This window comes from Polypterus senegalus, chromosome 4 (assembly GCF_016835505.1).
Source record: "Polypterus senegalus isolate Bchr_013 chromosome 4, ASM1683550v1, whole genome shotgun sequence".
Lineage (NCBI taxonomy): Eukaryota > Metazoa > Chordata > Cladistia > Polypteriformes > Polypteridae > Polypterus > Polypterus senegalus.
Genome location: NC_053157.1, coordinates 1,939,868 through 1,962,219, shown reverse-complemented (window position 1 = coordinate 1,962,219; position 22,352 = coordinate 1,939,868). Strand labels below are relative to the sequence as shown.

Here is a 22,352-nt window from a genome sequence, read left to right as displayed (position 1 = left end):
GGTTTGACATGTTGTGTGTTCAGAGCTGCTCTTCTCAGTTGTAACTAGAGCTTATTTGAGTTACTGTTGCCTTTTTATCAGCTTGAACCTGTCTCGCCATTCTCTGACAGCAACAAGGTATTTTCACCCAGACAACTGCTGCTCACAGGATATTTTTCCTTTTTCTGAACATTCTCTGTAATGCCTAGATATGGTTGTGTGTGAAAATCCCAGTAGATTAGCAGTTTCTGAAATACTTTGACCAGCCCGTCTGGCACCAACAGCCATGCCACATTCAGGGTCACTTCAGTCCCCTTTCCTCTCCAATCTGATGGTTGGTTTGAACTTCAGCAGGTTGCCTTGAGCATGTCTACAGGCCAAAAAGCACAGAGTTGCTGCCGTGTGATTGGCTGATTAGATATTTGTGTTAACAAGCAGTTGAACAGGTGTACCTAATAAAGTGGCCAATGACTGTACCGGGTTCGTGAAGAAGCAACTTTGACTTAAAATACCAAATGTCTCCTTTAATTGAAACGTGTGTAGCTACAATCTTTCCAGTGCAAAGGTAATATGCCATCTTATTTATTTTAACTCTGGTATCTTCTTCAAATTCAGGTGGTTGTTCTTGGCGCTCTTCCTTTTATTTCCTTTGGCACCCTTACTAACTTGTTATTCTGGTACCCCCATCTGCGTGTGACACTAAAGTTAACTTTTTTTAAAGACATTTCAAATGGCTTTATGTATCCTTAGCTTGGATATTCCAATAATTTTAAAACTTTTCAGATAATGTGTTGTATTTCTGGAAAATGTTCTGACAAGCATGAGATGAAATGTGCACAATGCAGTAGTTTCCATGTTGTTTTTATTTTTAATTTCTTTTAGGGCAGCAAAATCCAGACAAGGGTGGGCTTGCTTATGCTGCTGTGCACCTGGATGACTAACTGCCCCATCGCCGTCACCCACTTTCTGCACAATCAGCCCAACGTCCCTTTTGTATCCTTTGTGAAAGAAGTGACATTGTGTTAGGTCTGTGACTGAGTTCAGTTAAGGAGGACAGTATTGTGATTGGGGGTGCATGAGTAGATATTTCTGTACTGAATTTAACATCAATTATGTAACTTTTCAAATGCATGAATATAATTATTCAGATGTTATTGGCACTTTAATTATCAATATGTAAAGCTTTCAAGCAGTCCTAGGTGTTAACATAATCATATGTGTATGTATGTTTGTGGGTATCTACTGCCGTAATACTTTTATTAATTTTTATTATGTTTGTTGGAGGATCCTGAAAAACATTCAAATAATTAAATTACAATTTTAGTTTGGGCAAAGAAAAATATACTAATTGAATCAATAAATAATCATAATAGAAGAGCTTATAATTTTGTTGTCACCTATGGCACAATCTGGGCATTAACTGTTATTTTTAAGAATGTTTTCAGCCACTTTTTTCAGATGCTTTAGCTTTTAATAATAATGAATCACATTTATATTGCACTTGTCAAACTACTGTGACAGAGAAGGAGCCACTTCAGTCACCACCATTGTGCAGCATCCACCTGGATGATGTAGTGCCAGCCTATTTACACCTGGACACTCGGCACACATTAGCTGAGAGACAGAAAGGAACTGATGTGGCAGAGATGGGCATTTTAGCCAGGACATCGGGTACAACCTACGTTTTTCAAAAGATGTCCAGGGATATTTTATGACAACAGAGGGTCAGGACCACACTTTTACATCTCATCTGAAGGGTGGCACCAATTCATATTGCAGTGTGTCCCCGTCGTGGCACTGGGATTCATACACTGACAACAGTGTGAGTGCTCCCTGCTGGCTTGACCAACACCTCTTACAGCAGCAACCCAAGCTTTGTCATTATGGTCTCCCATCCAAGTACTGGCTGGGCCTTATCGTGCTTTGCTTTAGGGGGATGACCTGCCCTGAAGTGCAGATGGTGTGGCTACTGGCTGTAAATGTGAATAGTCAGTCACCTAAGACAGTATTTTGAAACCAGTGTGCCGTGGCCCAGTGGTGTACCGTGACAGCCACCCAGGTGTGTAGTGTATATGATATATATAGAGTTGCACACCTGTGTCCGAATCTGAACAAGCTCCGCAGGTGGTGGAGAACTGGTCTACCTGGAGAAGCTGGCATCTAAGCCGCCTTGTGATGGCTCTGTTGCACGACACAGCACTTAGAACACATCTGATGTATTTCCTTGCTGCTAGAGTCCATCTACCAGGGTGGCGTGTGAGGTCACCAGTGAGCCTCACAGGGCTGGTGGATAGTGGGCATATGAGTTGCCTGTGAGGCAAGGAGAGGCTGGCAAAGGGATGAAACAGCTGGGAGATGCCACCAAAGTGCTTACTAAGTGCCATGTCTGCAAACGCTGATCTTGAAGCTGCTTTTTTTACCGGTTTCTCTGAACTAGTGTGGTGCTGAGGTGTCCCCCGTTGCATGGCTGCGCTCAGGTGCTAATCTGGATACTGAGTTGGTTTGTCATGTGGTGGGTGCGTCAATGTGCTGAATCAGTGCCAGCTCCTAACCGCTCTCTCTGGTAGTCCTGCCCTGTGGACAGTTGAACATGTGTCTGAGATATGCGTAAAGTCTCTTTGTGGTTAGTAGAACCTTATTATATTATGTGCCTTGGGGTGTTTTTGATTACAAAAAGTTTGCCACCACAGAAAAAAAAGGTTGGGAAACACTGGCCTGGGGGTTCTGCTAACTGTTCTGAACAGTCATGTAGGAGAACACCGTGGGTAAGTATTAGAAAATGAAAATTAGCCTTTGGGTTGAAACTCTCGCATTTCCTGTCATAAATCTGGCATGTGGGAATATTAGAGTATTGAACGTTACTGGGCAGATAGACATACTGCGTTATAAAAAGTACTAATAATAAATCTGGCCTGGATTCTGCCAAACATTTGGGTTTTCTTGTGGAATGGCTAACACTGTACATACGACAAGAGACGAGAGTGATAGATTGATGTATTTTAAAGTTTTTATTTGTTCCAAATCTGTGCATTACAGAAATGGCTTTATAGTATGACCAACAAATTTAAACAAAATGACAAAATATTTAAAGGTTATACATTTGATCCCATATATCTCAGAAACAACTAAAATGTGCAATTACATGCCACACTAAAGAGAGAATTGTATAAAATACTGATGACTTTTTCAGTGCATTTTCAGTGCAGATTTGTTTTCATGTTGACTTTTTGACTTTTTCAGTTGATCGATAATCGAAACATCCAAATTATTTGAATCCACTGTGAACTCAATGGTTCATCTTCCACAGAGGTGGACACTCTTTATATGCACTGTGTGTTTATTTCTCTGTCTATTGAGTGGGAGAGGATAAACATAATGAATTTGTACATAAAGCAAGATCTTTCCTATTAAATATTTTTTGTTTGGTTCAGCCACTTTAAAATCTGATTTCAGGGATTTTAAAACTGCTGTGTTTTTCTTCATAATTTGGCATTGATTTCCTTAGCTTTTTAATGTTAGCTCACAGGCCAGATAGCAGAAAACCTGGGTGAAGATGAGCAGTTGGTCCAGGGCTTATGTGCTCTTCTGTTGGGCATCTGTATCTTCTACAACGACAACTCGCTGGAAAATTATACCAAGTAATGCTATGCTTTTAAAGCTCCTGTCTCTGTGCATTGGATGTTATTTCCTTTTGGTTGCTCCCATTTAGGGTTGCCACAGCAGATCATCCGTCTCCATCCTTCTCTATCTTTTACATCATTTTCTGCCACACCGACTGCATTCATGTCCTCCCTCACCTCATAGATCAACCTCCTCTGTGGCTTTCCTCTTTTCCTTTTGCCTGGTGGTTCCATCCTCAACATTCTTTCCCAATGTACCCCTCATTTCTCCTCAGCACCTGCCCAAACCATCTCAATCTAGCTTCTCTCACTTTGTCACCAAACTGTCATACCTGTGTTGTCCCTGTAATATACTCATTCCTAATCCTGTCTACTTTCTTGAAGTTCATAGCATCTTTAAACTCCCCCACTTCCATCTCTTCCCCCTGTCTTTTTGTCAGTACCACCGTCTCCAAACCATACAACATTACTAGTCTCACAACCGTTTTATAGACCTTCCCTTACACTCTTGCAAGTACTCTTCAATCCCAAATCACTTTTCTCCACACTGTCCACTCTGCCTGCACTCTCTTCTTCACCTCTCTGCTTCACCTCTCTGCTTCACTCTCCTTTTCCTGTTGAACCCAAGTATTTAAATTAACCCCCCATCACCATCTCTGCTCCTTGCAGTCACACCCTTCCACCACCTTCCTTTTCGTTCACACACATGGACTCCATCTTACTAAGACTGACTCTCATTCCCCTTGTAACTCCAGTGTGTACCTCCAGCTCCCCAGGTTCACCTCAACCTGCTGTCTACTCTCACTACAGATCACAATGTCGTCATTTCTCTTTTCTTAGCTTATCTCCCCATTAACTTAATACAACAATGCATTTGGACTTGACAAGTCACCTTCTGACGTTCTACACACTGTAAGTCATATGCAGCCAGTCAGCTCTTCCGGCTTGTCTTTTGTCTGCTGCTATAGTGGTACCCTGCGACTGGAGAGCAAGACCACCACTCTCTGAATACGGTTTGATTTGTGTGGCTAAAATGGTGTGCAGTACAAATAGTCTTTATAATATTGTAAGGAGGAAAAGGCATTTGTCAAAGTGGAGGTTGCACCACTCATAAAGGCTTAAAAGAATCCAGAAATGCATGAATTGCTAATATAAAATATTAGAAAATTAGGTACTCGTGTTATAACCCCGTCACAGGCAAGAGAAAAATAAAAGCAAGAATACGTAAAAATTTTATTTTAATTATTTGTGAAACATTACTTCTGTCGCAAAGTTTCTAATGTCGTTGAGCATAACATCGAAAGGGTCATCGATGTGGAGAAGTGCTGTCTGGGTTATAACACACGAGTGCTGAAAATCCTGCTGTGGGTTGTAGATATCTGAAGAATTCTGGCAAAAATCTGTATTGTTTTTAATACATTTGCTGATGTAATAATGGCAAATGCCTTACCAGTCAGGGCAGAATATTAATTTAATTCAGTTTTATTGTCCCAAGAGTGAAATTTGGTGCGTTATTGCTAACATGGATACAAATTTATTTATAGTCACAGTAAAGATTCTCATCTGTAAGATGTTGCAAGGATGAATCGAAAACAGAAAAAGAATAAGAGTAATAATTTAGAATAATAAATGAATAATAAATCATGAATAATCTAGAATAATAAATGTGAGCTGCGTGTTTATTTTTGCTTTCCACAGATTGACATTGGTAGATTGTCCGCGTGTATTGGCTGATCCTGAATAAACTGACATGTCTTCCTAACTTTGTTTTCTTTGTCCTTGTCTCCTCCAAAACAGAGAAAAACTTAAACAGCTAATTGAGAAAAGAATCGGCAAGGAGATCTTTATTGAGAAATTGGGATTCATCAACAAGCATGAACTGTACTCTCGAGCAGCTCAGAAACCACAGCCCATATTTTCTAGCCCAGAGCAAATGCTCTTTGATCACGAGTTTACGAAATTGGTGAAGGAACTGGAAGGTGAGCCAACCAAATCTAGAAACTTCTTTAAAAAGGTTGTCAGTTGGTACCATAGATGCACATAAGAGATGTTCATGTAATAATATCTAAATATTTATGGATTATGAGCAGCATTTTAAAACTATCCTATCATTTCAATTAGACGTGGTTGATGATTTTGGGGCATGAGCCATCTTCAGATGTCACATGGATTACTAACACAAAATCTGCAGTTCTTTTAAGTATATGTTGGTAAGGTGGAATTCTCTATTTAGGGCAGCGTTTCTTAACCTTTAAGTATTTGCGACCCGGGTTTTCATAACAATTTTTTTCACGCCCCAGGTTTTCATAACAGTTTTAATTGCACCACCCCTAACGTTTTTTTTTTGAAAGGAGCCCACTAATACCAATTTGTTCTTTTTTAATTAATGATATATCATAGATGCATATTTTATTGCACCTACTTAACTTTTATCGACATTTATCTAACTCTATATTTATTTTTCTAGTATCAGAATGTAGTTTAAGTTAATTTGTTTTGGTTTCAATAGATGTATTTTTCATCTTTCTTTTTTTCACATATTCGTGCCCCCCTTTTTGTTGCTTCTGGGGGATCCGCCCCACAGATTGAGAACCACTGATTTAGGGATACTGCGTCATCATACATTTTATAGAAAGATTAAAAGAGCTGAGCTGTTGCAGTTTAAGGAAAGGAAGATTTAAGAGGAGACCTGACTGAAGCATTTGAGATTATCAAAGGAGTTAGTCCAGTGGATCAAGACGGTGACTTTAAAATGAGTTCATCAAGAACACGGGGACACAGTTGGAAACTTGTGAAGGGGAAATTTCACACAAACATTAGGACGCTTTTCTTTACACAAAGAACGACAGACACTTGGAATAAGTGACCAAGTAGTGCGGTGGGCAGCAGGACTCTACTGACTTTCAAAGCTTGACTTGATATTGTTTTGGAAGAATTAAGTGGAAAGGACTGGTGGACTTTGTTGGGCTGGCTGGCCTGTTCTTCTCTAGGTTCTTGTGATGTTTCTAATGTTAGAGCTATATTGTGGTAGAAATCTTAACATCTCTCTATTATATAAAAAAAAATCCCGTGACAAAACAAGACTTTTTTGAAGAGATTTTTTTCTAGTCCCGCAAGAAGAAACTTTGGCCATGAGATTTTTTTGAAGTCGCGCCCTCCTCTTGACCACATTCAGCCACGCACACAGTACTCTCACCTCTCATTCATGTGAATGCTTTTGACAGACACAGTTCTTGCTCCCTCAACTCTTATAAATTTTAACATGACTTTTCTGAAGAGATTTTGTTTCAAGTCCCACAAGACAAGATTTTTCCTCACCTTAAGTTCCCAATTAAAGAAGGCATATTATGTCCAAATTGAACGGCAAATACTTATTTGCTGCACTTTTTAAGTAAATGTCACAATTCACAAAGAAAAAGTGAAATTTAAATGGGGCACATATTTTTTTCCATGCAAAGAGCATCACAATTACTGCAGCACTGATCATTTTACACACTGCTAATGAACTGTAAAAACTATTTTTAAAAAAACTACTGGAAAAATATGTACAAGTGATGCCCCCATGGGTGGAATTGAAGAATCACATAGTGTTGGGGGAGGATTGATTAATTGTGTTTTATTACAAGATTTTTCAAACAATTCTTTTGTCTTGTATTGTTTTCCTGCATTGCATTAAAAGTTGCATAATTAGATCTGGACCATCCTATATATTGAGGTGGTGAGTGGCAGTCAAGGTGTTTATTTGACCCAGCAGCATATGCTGCTGCTTCATGTTGTAGATGGGAGTAAATAAGAAAGGATTAGTTTTAGTGGGTCAGGTATCCACAAAGACCCGAAATTCCAATGTTAATATTGACTTAGGCTTGCTCATTCAGCAATATCTGACTTCAAGCGTCCAAATAAGAACTTCCCTCAGATAAGCCATGTTCAACTTGTCTTTCCTGTAACTTCTGGAGCAGTGGTCCTCTTTAAAACCTGCATCTTGGTCCCCCTAAAATGTAGCTCTAGATCAGTATGTTCAAGCATGGTTTTGCAAGCCATCTATCCAACCGCTTCCACTGGACATCTTCAGCATATTTCTTTGTTTTCTTGGACAGTTTCACCAATTGATGACCAGTCCTCAGACATTTAAATTATATACTGGAGCTGATTCATCAAATATTTGGACCCCTTCCCCTTTACACATTTTGATTTGTTATAGCATTATACTAAGATCATCACAATTTATTTTTTCCTCATCAACACTCAGAACTCAAAAATGACAAAGTGAAAACAGGGTCTGAGAAATTTTTGCAAATTTAAAATAAAAAAAATGAAACATCAAATTGACACAAGTAGTTCAGGCCCTCAACTCAGAACGTAGTTGAAGTCTCTTTGGTATTGATTGCAACCTGAAGTCTTCTTGGGTTTGACATCACAAGCTTCACACACATAGATTTGTGGATTTTGTTGCCATTCTTCTCTTTAGAGCCCCTCAAGTTCTCGTTGGTGGATGGCTCTGTTCAGGTCTCTCCAGAGATGATTCAAATCAGGCCACTCTGACATTCCCAGAATTGACCTTAAGCCACTTCTGTTCCGTTGGAAGGTAAACCTTTGCCTCAGTTTGAGGTCCAGAGTGCTCTAAGGATATCTCTGTCCTTTTGCTCTATTCACCTTTCCCTCAACCCTGTCTAGTCTCACAGTACCTGCTGCTGAAAATTCATCCTACAGCATGATGCTGCAACCACCATGCGTCACCCCTGGAGTAGTGTTCTGCTTTTGATGAGCAGTGAGTCTTTTCCTCCAGGCGTGACACTAATCTTGGTTTTATCAGACCACAGAATCTGTTTCTTGCAGTCGCAGCATTCATTGGGTGCCTTTTACAAATCCAAGTGGGCTTTCGTGTGTGTCCTGCTGACCAGAGGCTTCTGTCTGTCTATCCTCGACACAATTGCATCTCTAGACTTTGCAGGCAAGTCCTTTGATCAGTTGGCTGGCTTTTTTGTTTGATGCACATTATCAATTTCAAGTTCAAGTTTGATTATTGTCAACCCATCTTCAGGACCATCTTCAGGGTGCAGATATACAGCATATAGTGGAACATGATAGTGGACACCATTTGGTGCAAATACAACATACAGTGCAAACAGGCAAGGCAGTGTGCAGTTAACTAAACGACAAGGGTAAGACAAAATGCAGCAGATCAGCCGTGAGACCTATAGGTGGGTGTGTGTGCCTCTCCTAAACGTGTCTGATCAGCTGAATTCACCACAGGTGGGCTCCAAACCAACTGTAGAAACATCTCGGTAATCGAATGCGCCGGAGCCAAATTCCACGTGTCATAGCAAAGGGGCTGATTACTTGTATCAATGTGATATTTCAGTTTTTGATTTTTTCACTCTTTCAGGGCTGAATATTTTTTTTTTGACTTCTAGCAGGAATGCCCAGCACAGCAGCTGCCAACCGCCCAAGTTGTCTTTATGTAGATGCCAGACGTCAGAGCTAAAGGCAGATTTGGTGACGGAGCAAAGCGAAGCCACAAAGCAATATACTCCTCAGACAACGTTTTGCGTATTATTGCTTAATTGGACTCTGATTTTGATGCAAGCGATATGGAAATCGTAAACAAAGTGATGTACTAGCATCAGCTGATCGTTCCCCAGCCGACTGAAGTGTTGATCATGTTTGTGTAGTGGCCGGCAGCTGCGTGAAGACACGCCTACATTTTGTTAAATAATATGTCGACATCCACCTTTAAAGTGTTAATAAATCCGCTCAAAACTAGAAAATCTTCACTTCTGTCATTCTGAGGTATCAAGTGCTGCCTCACGAGGGGGGAAAAAAATTAGTTGAAATGATATTAGCAGAAGACTGTAACAGAAAAAAAGTGAAGGGGTCCAAATACTTTCTGAATCCAACATCCTGTAAAGTCTTGCAGTTGTGCCAGTTGGAGTTTAGCGGCCTCCTTCAGTACACCTGGGAAGGTTATGCGGAATGCAGCAAGGCTGCAGCTACACCTGTGTTAGGCTTTTAGTTATTAGTTAATAATGACTGAGAAAACGTGAATGGAAATCACAGTGAAAATAAAAATCTTTTAAGAATAAAAGAAATAAATATGGTCCCCTTTGTTATTTTTGGTTGGCTTCATAATTGGCAGGTATCATGATGGCGATAATTAATTTTGGCCCAATGAAAGGCTAATTAGTCCTTGGCTGAATAGTTTTCCCACAAAGTAGTTTTTGCATAGCTTTCTACTCCTAGTCTTGCGTTGGTCCTTATTGGCCATGTGAGATTCTTTGGAATGAGCTTTAACCTTTTCATGAAACTCATTTTTTCCCTCTGCTCCTGTGTTTGTATTTTGGCGATCACTCACATTTCATTTCTGCCTACTTTTTCAGTGGTGATAACGAAAGCAGTGCACAAGTCCAGTGAAGAAGATAAGAAGGAAGAAGAAGTAAAAAAGACATTGGAGCAACATGACAGCATTGTGACTCGGTACAAGGAGCTTATTCGGGAACAAGTGAGTGTTTGGAGAAGCAAAGCTGTGCTCTATTATTATTATTTTTTTTTTTTTAGATCTCAGTGCTATATCTATTATTTTTATATATATATATATTTAGATTTTTATATATATATATTTTTATATATCTATTATATGCACACACCCAGTGATCCCTCGCTATATCGCACTTTGACTTTTGCGGCTTCACTCCATCGTAGATTTTAAATGTAAGCATATCTAAATATATATCACAGATTTTTCGCTGGTTCGCGGATTTCTGCGGACAATGGGTCTTTTAATTTATGTTACATGCTTCCTTAGTTGGTTTGCCCAGTTGATTTCATACAAGGGATGTTATTGGCCGATGGCTGAGAAACTACCCAATCGGAGCACGTATTACGTACTAAATAAAATTCCTCAATGATATACGATATGCTTCCCGCGCGGTGCTTCTCTTACGTCAAAGTGGAGAACAGCACGTATTGATTTTTGATTGTTTGCTTTTCTCTGTCTCTCTTACTTTCTCTGACATTCTCTGCTCCTTATGAGGGGGTGTGAGCAGAGGGGCTGTCTGCCCACTGGCGTAGAGGATACGGACGCTTCTCTAAAAAATGCTGAAAGACTACCTTCACATAGCTCCCTTCCATGCGGCTGCTTTGTCACGCGGTGCTTTGCATACTTAAAAGCCGAAACAGCACCTACTGATTTTTGATTGTTTGCTTTTCTCTCTGTCTCTCCCCCTCTCTCTCTCTCTCTGACATTCTCTGCTCCTGATGCGCACTCCTTAGAAGAGGAAGATATGTTTGCATTCTTTTAATTGTGAGACGGAACTGTCATCTCTGTCTTGTCATGGAGCACAGTTTAAACTTTTGAAAAAGAGACACATGTTTTGCAGTCCCTATTATACAGTATATATATATATATATATATATATATATATACATACACACACAGTAATCCCTCCTCGATCGCGGGGGTTGCGTTCCAGACCCCCGCGATAGGTGAAAATCCGCGAAGTAGAAACCATATGTTTGTATGGTTATTTTTATATATTTTAAGCCCTTATAAACTCTCCCAAACTGTTAACATTATTAGAGCCCTCTAGACATGAAATAACACCCTTTAGTCAAACGTTTAAACTGTGCTCCATGACAAGACAGAGATGACAGTTCTTTCTCACAATTAAAAGAAAGCAAACATATCTTATCTTCAAAGGAGCGTCATAAAGGAGCGTCAGGAGCAGAGAATATCAGAGAGAGCGCTCGCAAAGAAAAGCAAACAATCCAAAAATCAATACGTGCTTTTAAGTATACAGAAGCACTGCGATAAAGCGGCATTTTGTAGAGGAGCGTCCGTGTCCTCTGTGCAAACAGCCCCTCTGCTCACACCACCTCCGTCAGGCAGAGAGAGCGAGAAAGATAGAGAGAAGCAAACAATCTCAAGCACCGCGCGGGAAGCATATCTTATAGCATTGAGGAGTTTTAGTTAATATGCAATACATGCTCTGATTGGGTAGCTTCTAAGCCAACCGCCAATAGCATCCCTTGTATGAAATCAACTGGGCAATCAAACTGAGGAAGCATGTAACCTAAATTAAAAGACCCATTGTCCAGAAAGCGCGAACCAGCGAAAACTCCGTGATATATATTTAGATGTGCTTACATTTAAAATCCGATAGAGTGAAGCCTTGAAAGTCGAAGCGATATAGCGAGGATTACTGTGTATATATATATATATATATATATATATATATATATATATATATATATATATATATATATATATATATATATATATATATATATGAAAAAATCTTGGGTCGAGACGTGATCATCTCGGAGAGACACTTTGCGCAAGACTAGACATTACAACCTTAGGAAGCAAGACCCGTGAGACGGTGACTTTTGCACGCCACTCCCAACTTACAAACAATTTAAAACAAGTTCACGGACATCTGACCTCAAAGTTGTTGGAATGCCTTTGGCAGACACACTTCATGTGCTCCCAGCTCTTAAAAATGTTACATGTTCTAGATGGCACGTGAACGACTAAGCGAAGAAGAAAGAGCAGTGCGTCGAAAAGAAACACAAAAGCGTTGGAGAGTAAAGAAGGCAAAAAAGGATGCACAAGAGAACAATAATAATCTATGTGCAAATTCAGAAAATAAGGAAAGTAATAATCGGCCTGAATCAAGAGGAATTGAAAAGCTCATAGGTCAAATCTGGGTCAGAAATAAAAGATTCCATAATGACTTTCAAAAACGTTGGTGCAATACACATGCAGAGCAAGTTAAAAAATATGAAAGTAGTAAAATTTGAAAGTATCAAAAAAAAAAAAAGATAATAAAGATCGCATTAGCACAAACAAACAGAATTATTACTTGGTGAAATAACGGAACAGCAAAAAGAGATCAAATATGTGGAGATAGATGATACTGTATGTCAGAAGTATGTAGATAATGTAAGGCTTTAAAGCAGCAGCTGGCTTAAAGGACACAACACGATGTGCAGATCACGCAGCACTTCACAAGTAGCAGCAGCTGCTGTCCAAGCTTTTAAATGATCGACGCCCACCGTGACTTGCAGATCATGCAGCACGGCACAAGCAGCCTCTGGGTTGGACTAACTCATTCAGTAAAATAACAATTTCTTTAAATTGTGTATTTAGTTAACCTAACCTGGGAGTGGGCGAGCATTGCGAGTAGAGAGCGGAGCCCCCTAGTACATATGTATGTGTATATTTTTGCTTAATTTGCTTGAACATTCTGGTAGATTTTGCGACTTTTCTCGTTGCACTAAGTATCACAGTTTGCTTGCGGTACCAATTTATTTGTGTGAATCCGAGAGACACGCAGCAGGCTGAGGGGAGGGGTGCAGGGTCCTCCTCAATCATGCGTCGGCCTCAGGGCGTGGTGCTTACCTTCGCTTAGTTAGCGAACAAGAGAATTACTTAACAGATTTAGATCAGGTTTTTTTCTATAATTTGCTTGAATGTTCCAGCTGATTTTGTGACTTCTCTCATCACGCTAATAGTCGTAGTTCGCTTGCAGGAGCGATATATTCGCTCAAATCCAAGACAGAGGCTGTGGGCTGAGGGGAGAAGGAAGAGTGACATCAGGAGTAGGGAGCTGGGTAGGGACGTCCTCCAGTACCTATTCACTAATACAGGCGCGTAGCCATGAGGTACAGCTAGTTTTTTTATGTGATGCTTACCCTGCCTTGTTTGTAGCGATGGCCAAGAAAATTGTTATCTCTGTTGTACATGAAAAGATGAAATTAACAACATTCTGGTAATGAAGGTTAAAAACCATAAATGAACAACGCACATGGAAAATCCCACCCAATTTCCTCAATGACAGTAATTATTATTGCTGAACAAATGAAATCTGACAACACAATACGGTAAGGGCTTGTGACACACTCCCCAAATAGTCCGGTCCCTCTTTTTTTTTCTTCCCAGAACCCCTCGCAAAAATCAAAAGGTGCCCGTTGGCGAAGTACTCTCGCCGTTGCTGGGAACTGCAGTCCTATTAGGTTGCACTCTATAACTTTCTGGTAGGGAGATGATCTTTTCAAAGATAACAACTAATCTGCTTCAAACATTTTTAAATAAATTGTAAGCTTTTCCCCCCCAAGGATGTCTCCAAATGTTGAGCTAGCTAGATAAGCATAGGAGTTGAAATTGGCATTGTGACAATAACAAAAACAAAAGGAATTTCTGAAGGCACTGAAATAGTCCTGTGTGCTGTCCTCTGTTAGGTGTCATTGCATGTTTAGCTGAATGCTTGTGTTCTTGTGCAGGATTCTCAGATAAATGAGCTGAAGAAGCAGGTCACCTCCTTGAGGGGAGACAATGAACAGTTGCAGTCTACGCTGGCCCAGCAGCTCTCTCAGATACAGCAACACAAAGACCAGTACAACGTCCTGAAGCTGAAGCTGGGTAAGGATTTCTTTGTGCTGCTTTAACAGGACATTGTATGCAGGAGCTTTGCAGATAAACATATTCCGTATAACACCTGAATTTCATTTTTAAAGTGACTGCGCAAATATTGCAAATAATAGGATGTTGTCTAAATGGCCAATCATATTGCACAGGGGTACTGTACATTTAATAACAAGAGCCCAAAAGAAGACCACATTTTAAATCCACCGCATACTGATGAGGTGAAGGGTTGCCTGGTAATGTAAATTTGTGAGACGTCAACCTCCAAAGTCTTTGAAAGTTCAGGCCCAACGGACTTCTTTTTGTGCATTATGTAATGATGTACAACTGATAAGGGTCTTGAAATTTTTTGAAAAGCTGCCTGTAAAAGTCGGTTTGGATTGATAGCTCATTGATCGTACAAAAGCCTTTCCTGAAAACAATAATGGCGCTTTTCCACTGCATAGTACGGCACGACACGGTTCAGTTCAGCTCACTTTTGGAGGGTTTTCCACTGGGAACAGTACCTGGTACCTGGTCCTTTTTTTAGTACCACCTCAGCCGAGGTTCCAAGCGCGCCGAACCGTTACCAAAACGTGACGTGTAAACTCTGCCAGTCACTGATTGGCCGGAGAAAATCGTCATTACTGCGTCACTGAACTTGCGACACGAGACACAACAGACCCGCTAGATTTTTAGCACAGCCAGCGAAGGTTCGGACGCACCATTTTGTTTTAACCAAAGATGGCTGTTTCGTGGTCTATTGAGGAAGTACAGACGTTCCTCTCGTTGGTAGCCGAGGAGCGGATCCAGCGAGAGCTGGATGGGGCGACGCAGAATGAAAAAGTTTTTCAGGAAGTCGCTTGTGGCGCGTTTACGATGATGTCACGGCAGTAGAGGCTGTGCAACTATAACGACATGTGAATAATCCCGCCCACTCTAAAGCGGTACTAAACTGCAGTCGAAGCGTAAACCGAGCCGAACTGAGCCGAACCAAGGTGAGCGGTACTGAACCGTGCTGTGCCGTACTATGCAGTGGAAAAGCGCCATAAGAGACCCAAATAGTATGGATTTATTAATGTGTCAGACGTACTGGTCGCAATAACCACACCAGCATTCCCAGGGCTTTGAAGAGTAAAGTGAGGACTCTTAAGACTCAACTTGTGACACTTGAAGGATACGTCTTTGTTTTTATTAGGAAATCATTCCAGGTTAGACCTTTCTCTGCATGTCTTATTAATTACTGTTCAATAAATTGTTCATTAGAAGACTATTAATGATCTACACAACCTTGTGGTGCAGAATTTGCTTTTTCAGTACAGTCTTGGTGTGAGGTAAGAGAAGCCCAAACTGTCGAGCCGTTTTCACACTCATTGTCAGTTTGCTTACTGGGTGATTTGTTACTTTGTTTTTAATATAATATTAGTTTGGTTGTGTGTTTAAAACTAAACTTTTAAATCAAAAATAAACATGATCGATCAGCACACTGGGGTGTGTCATGGACTTCCTTCATTGGGCTGAATTATGTATTTTTTTAAAACAGGAGTTTGTCAAAGTTACCCTTGAATTTTTCTGTAATTCACAGTCCCATCACTTCAAGGGAGCCCCCCCACCCCAAATCAACAGCCTGAACATGAGTTTAGCTGTCACACTATTTCTCTACGCAATCCCGTGTGCAACACGTGTGCGTCATCTCTCTTGTATATAAAGTGCTGTACTTTCTGTTATTGGTGTAATGTGAACTTTCCCTAATTTCAAATACACTTTATACAGCCACAGAGGATGCACAAACCAGTGTGTTTCTTTGTGGGGTCCCAAGCCCAGATAAATGAGGAGGGTTACGTCAGGAACGGCATCCGGTTTAAAATTTTGCCAAATCAATATGCAGACAGCAATACAAATTTCCATACCAGATCGGTCAAGCCCCGGGGTAACAATGACCGCCAACAGGGTGCTGGCGGAAGTTGGGCTACTGTTGGCCGAAGGAGTAGAAGAAGAGGATGGAGACGTGTCCAGAGGAGGAAGGTAAAGAGAGTGGAACTGAGGGTAGGAACTTTGAATGTTGGCAGTATGACTGGCAAGAGAAGAGAGTTAGCAGATATGATGGAGAGAAGGAAGGTGAAACTAAATGGAAGGGGAGTAAGGCCAGGTGGATCGGAGGGGGTTTCAAATTGTTCTATCATGGTGTGGATGGGAGGAGAAATGGGGGTAGGAGTTATTCTGACGGAACAGCATGTCAAGAGTGTTTGGAGGTGAAAAGAGTGTCAGACAGAGTGAGGATTATGAAGCTCAAAATTGGAGGTGTGATGATGAATGTTGTTAGTGCATATGCACCGCAAGTTGGGTGTGCAGTGGGTGAGAGAGATTTCTGGAGTGAGTTGGAGGAAGTGATGAACAGAAAGCGGTGATTGGAGCGGATTTCAATGGTCATGTTAGTGAAGGGAACAGTGGAGAGGAGGAGGTGATGGGTAGGTATGGTGTCAAGGAGAGGAATGAAGAAGGTCAGAGGATAGTGGATATGACTGTGGTGAATACGTATTTTAAGAAGAGGGAGGAACACAGGGTGACGTACAAGAGTGGAGGAAGATGCACACAGGTAGATGACATCCTATGCAGAAGAGTCGATCTGAAGGAGATTGAAGACTGCAAAGTGGTGGCAGGGGAAAGTGTAGTTAAGCAGCATAGGATGGTGCTGGCCACTGCAGAGAGCTGATTCTACTATAAAGTAAAATAAAAATAAAACCTTGGAGATCAATCATCACCGCGGACAGTAGACATCACATAGTATATGTGTACCAAATTTCAGGTCAAACGGTTTATGAGCTACAGGTGATTTAAAATACTGGACAGACACACGGACAGCCACGGTAGCCTATTATATATGAAGATGGGTAATTTGACTTTTTTTTTTTTTTTTGATGCTTTAACAGCGTTTGTGATTCTTCAGCATTGGCCCCCATTGAAGCGCATTATATAAGAAACTTCACTTCTCCATTAAGACATGAAATTCAGTTTGTTGTCTTTGTCATTACTGTAAACAACATAAGGTAAAGCAACCGATAAAGCAATGAAATAAGCAGCCCTTCACCCAGCCCTACTTTTTTAAGAAATGAGTGGAGGGAATGTGGAGATGTTGAGAGTTTTGGCAGCATTATTTATTTGTTTTGAAAACTGACACATTCAGAATTGCTTGTCAGGTCAGGTTAGGGAGCATGCACTGGTACAGGGAGTTGTTGCCCTCACTACACGACGAAACAGCTTAGGATCCTGGTTAGCCACCCCCCAGACTCACGCACGGTCCAGTCCCACGCTCCGGAAATGACCTTCTATCTGTCGCAGCCAGGTGTTACGTGGGCATCCCCTTGGCCTGGTCCAGCCACTCGGTTCCCCAACAATGAGGGTCTTTGGTGTTATGGGTCCACAGCTCGTTGAGAAAAGGCCATTCATTTTAAATAAATAATCACCGCACCCGGGGCGGCTTCTTGAGGGGGGCGTTGTTGTAGCGAGCCGCGGGGCAGTCGGTGATGTGGGTGTTTCTCGCGTAGTGCACAGGTGAGGAACTGCCCACATCCGTGATTGTTCCCGTGGCTAATGCTACAGCTGTGATGGCCCCTCACGTTTTAAAAAGAAACGCAAGTCGGTTGAAGGGGTGAAAGAAACGTTCGGTAAAGAAAAAGGAGATGAGGAAAGAGGACGGAGGTTACAGGGAGCGAGGAAACAGGCGGTGCGTGAGTGTGGTGAGCGCGCGATCGAGCGCCCGTGGGCAGCTGCGAGGAAGCTGGGTGTTAGGCCGACACCCAGGCGTTTGAGTTGAGGTTGCTCCCGCTGAGCGACCATGTAGCGGGAGTGCCTAGAGGAAAGCGACGGGCCGCAGAGAAGCCGCGGAAAGGCAGCGGAAGTCGGGAGGCTTGGTGGTGGAGTCCCCAAATGTGTGCGTCCTGGTCATTGGTGGACATCAAGTCTCGGGGACTGGGATGAGTACCATACCGGAGCCAGGGATCGGGAGGTCTCCAGTCTCGCGTGTGTTGTAGGAGGGCAGCTGCAGAGAGCGTCTTGCCTGCTGCTAAGCCCAAACGGGATAAGCAGGTGAGACGCTAACAGAAAACGCTAATAAACGATGCACCGGATTTGTTGTTGGTTTTTAAAGACAGCTTCCTAAAGAAGATTTTAACCTCTCGTTTTAAAGGATTGTTTTTTTCTTATTGTTTTAACCTCCACGTTTTTTTTTTTATTGGATTATTTATTGAAACTGCACTATTTATGGAACACTGTTTTTGTTGACTGTTTTTAATAAAAGCACTATTGCACTTTTTGCACCACCCTTTGCTCAATTGTTTATTTGCCTCCACTGACTAGCTCACTCGGTAACATTATCGACGGTGTTGGGTTCAAGGGTTCCCAAACATCAAAGGGAGTGTGGAGCCAGAACCCACATCGTCACAGGGTTCTACAAGCTGGATCACCCTCGGGGAATTGCGCCACATGGTCGTAGTGCCATAGCAGACGTTTCCTCACAGTGCAGGTCATGTGCCTCATTCGGAGCTCCACGAGCAGCACAAAGTCAAACCAGTGGTACCCAAGGATTCCTCAGAGAGACACTGTAGCAATGGAGTCCTGACCTGGCTTAATTGGCCTGCAAGTAAATCATAGCAAAATATTAATTTCTGTTTGTCTGTGTTATACGGTGCAGGGAAGGAAAACCAGCAACAGCACATCTCCAGTGATGGAGCTCAAATCAATGGCATTCAGTGTGAAGAGGTTAGCCGGCTGCACGAGGAGATGAGTGAACTCCGGAAACAACATGAAGCGCTGCAAGCAAAATTAACGGAAAAAGAGTCTCTCATTGAAACAATGGTATGTCCTGCATTAGCACTGAATTATTATTTTTTCTTTTCACATTTTGCTTGTGTTTTGTCCTGTAGGGTCCCGTGGTCACACTGTTTTTCCCTTTACACTCTTTATTATGTAGACCTTAATAAATTGTTTTTAAATTCCATACACTTGGCACTCTGTATACTCCGGGCCTTATGTACTTTATCCTGCTGTCCTCATCCCTTCTACATCTGTAACCTCAGGCAATTAGACGGAGTAAAGGAACAGGCAGGAGTTAAGTGACACATTTAATTCTTTGTTGATAATATTACTGAAAATTTGAAGGAAGCAGAATGTTAGTAAACCACACGATGACAGCCTAAGTAGCCGTGCATCTTGCGTCCATCGGCAGCTCTCGGCTTCTGTTTGATTTGCTACCACATTGCCTTTGACTGGAGTCAGGCCACATGCCGATCTCGCTATGGTTGCTGAGATGGAGTTGTCTTAGTTGTGGTCTCTTCTTGGCCAGATGAGGTGAGAGAGAGGGAGGTGAAGGCAAGGTGACCCAACTTTAAACAATCCTTACCACAAATCGCATAACAAAGTGGCGGCGTGATACAGAATGGCCTCCAATTTCAAAACCAATCGTAAACAGCCGTACTGCAGACCAATAGAATTAATTTACCTGTTCCTTCCTGGGTTGTCAAACCAATGAAAGCACTCGGGTATAACTCATCCCCCAGTTGCTTTGTTTAGACAGTTTATGGCCTTCTAGCTGGGGGTGACTTATAGGCTCATGTACTGCAAGTCCAACCACAGTCACCATTACCAAGCTGGTTTGATTCATGTACCATCCCTCAATGTCATAAATGTGTGGGACATTTGAGGAGATGCAGGGTTAGGTAAACATCAAAGCACCAAAGTTCTCCTCAATAAAGTAAAACAGGCCTCCTAAAGCGCTATTATATATCTGATATTACATTTGTCTAGCTTACAAATAAATCATTAACTTGTAATAATAAATAATGATAATTACTTACATTTATCTTGCGTTTTTCTCACTACTCAACGTGATTTAGTTAGTAAGGAGCCTCTTCAGCCACCACCAATGTGTTGCGCCCATATGAATGATGCAACGGCAGCCATTTTTGTGCCAGTACGCTCACCACACATTAGCTGTTAGGTGGTGAAGTGGAGTGAAGGACGGCACCATTTTTACATCACGGTGTCCCGGCCATTGCACTGGGGCATTGGGATTCACATTCAGACCACAGGATATGCTTGATATCACCCCACCTCACCTCTCTCTGAGAGAGTAGTTACGCAGGCTGGCATAATTGGCGTAACATATTGCTATGAATGTCTTTGTATTACTTTATTGTTAGAGGTCTACCGGCTTCTGTGGTGGGCTGGCGTCCTGCCCGGTGTTTGTTTCCTTGGGCCCTGTGTTTGCTGGAATTGGCTCCAGCAGACCCCATGTGACCCTGTAATTAGGATACAGCGGGTTGGATAATGGATGGGTTTACTGGCTCAGAATTGACACTTTTTATAACTGACGATTTTAATATAAAATATTTACTCGATTGTTTTTTTTTTACTATACCTTTTCCTTTTGTCTCTCACTGACTAGAAAGATGGAGAATATTACTAATTATTGTCATTTTTCAGTAAGGAATTGTAGCTTTAAATGTTTTACCACTTTGCCGCTTATATCAGCTTAATTTAAATGACAAAGTAACTAAGAATGCGGTAACATTAAATATGCAAAAAAAAAAAAAGTCTATTCTGACAAAAGAGTTGGTTACAAATGACAATATAAATGCTGTTTATTTTCCATGGATAGCTGAGGTTTACTGTTTTGTGATGAACGTGTTGTAAGATTAATTTAAATGAGAATTCTGCAACATTAAACATATGCTAGAAAAAAATCCTTGGAACCTTTTTAGATGTTTGTTTTGTTTTTCCTCGGGTGGGAATTTCATGAATCCTCCATCCACAACACTCCACTAAGCTTCATCTTGATTCAGGTATGGACCAAGTAAAGACATTGTAGGACTTGAAAAAGAAATTTTAACTTGGGTAATTATCGCTTTTACCTTCAGCAATACCAGTCATTAATCGAATAATATGGCAAGGCAGCAACTTTATTTGCCTCATCTTTTTCTGCTGTAAGAAGGGTCACCAGCCTTTAGACTTGTATCTCGGTAACTGAAGCCCACTCATTTTAAGGAACAGAATAATACAATTTCTTGATAAACACACAGATTATATAACTACAGGGAGTGCAGAATTATTAGGCAAGTTGTATTTTTGAGGATTAATTTTAATATGGAACAAACACAGTGCTATCAGTCAATCCAAAATGTTAATAAACCTGAAACCTGAATGTTTCACAACGGAAATGTGAGTGTGAACATCATCAGGGGAATACATATGTGCGCACAATTATTAGGCAACTATTAGTGTGCAGATTTATTATGCAACTAAAGGAAAAATGAAAATGTTCCCATCTCACTTGTTTCTTTTCATCTGTTATAGTGAGAATAATAAACAAACACCTCAAAATTTACAAATAAACATCTCTGACATTTAAAAAAAAATCAATCAATCAATCAATGACCAATATAGCCACCCTTCTTTCCAATAACAGTCATAAGCCTTTCTTTCCATTCATGGAGTCTGTCAGTTTCTTGATCTGTTGACGATCAGCTTTTTGTGGAGCAGTGACTACAGCCTCCCAGACACTCTTCAGAGAGGTGGATTGTTTTTCTCCCCCGTAAATCTAGCGTTTAAGAAGTGCCCACAAGTTCTCGATAGGGTTTAGGTCAGATGAGGAAGGGGGGCCATGTCATTATTCCTTCATCTTTAAGGCCTTTACTGGCTGGCCACGCAGTGGAGAACTTCGATGCAAGTGATGGAGCATTGGCCTGCATAAAAATCATGGTCTTTTCCTGTATCACTGTTTGAAGAAAGTGTCTTCAAAAACTGGCAGTAGGTTTGGGAGTTGATTTTGAGTTCATCTTCAATGCAAAAGGTCCAACTAGCTCATCTTTAAAAATACCAGCTCATACCAGTACCCCACCTCCACGTTGGAGTGGAGCTCTGTGCCCATTACTGATCCACAGGTCCATCCATCTGGTCCATCAAGAGTCACTCTCATCTCATCGGTCCATAAAACCTTTGAAAAAAATCTGTCTTCAGATATTTCTTGGCCCAGTTTTGACGTTTCAACTTATGTTTCTTGTTCAGTGGTGGTTGGGTTTCAGCCCTCCTTACCTTGGCCATGTCTTTGAGCACTGAACACCTTGTACTTCTGGGCACTCCAGGTAGGTTGCAGCTCTGGAATATGAAAGTACTGGAGGATAATGGGTTCCTGGTAGCTTCACGTTTGATTCTTCTCAAATCTTTGGCAGCTAATTTGCGTCTTTTGTTCTCAACACGTTTCTTGCGACCCTGTTGACTATTTGCAACAAAATGTTTGATGGTTCTGTGATCACACACCAATATCTTAGCAATTCCAAAAGTGCTGCATCCCTCTG

General features: G+C 41.3%; 1 protein-coding gene across 4 annotated transcripts in view; it reads left to right on the top strand.

Annotated features, from left to right (window-relative positions):
- uso1 (USO1 vesicle transport factor) overlaps window positions 1-22,352 on the top strand; it is a 128,152-nt gene that overhangs the window by 91,624 nt on the left and 14,176 nt on the right. For all 4 annotated transcript variants that reach the window (XM_039750139.1, XM_039750137.1, XM_039750138.1 and 1 more), the window contains 6 exons: window positions 862-972; window positions 3,499-3,617; window positions 5,397-5,578; window positions 9,977-10,098; window positions 13,881-14,019; window positions 18,692-18,855. In XM_039750139.1, the coding sequence (XP_039606073.1) occupies window positions 862-972; window positions 3,499-3,617; window positions 5,397-5,578; window positions 9,977-10,098; window positions 13,881-14,019; window positions 18,692-18,855 (837 nt within the window). The remainder of the gene's footprint in view (window positions 1-861; window positions 973-3,498; window positions 3,618-5,396; window positions 5,579-9,976; window positions 10,099-13,880; window positions 14,020-18,691; window positions 18,856-22,352) is intronic.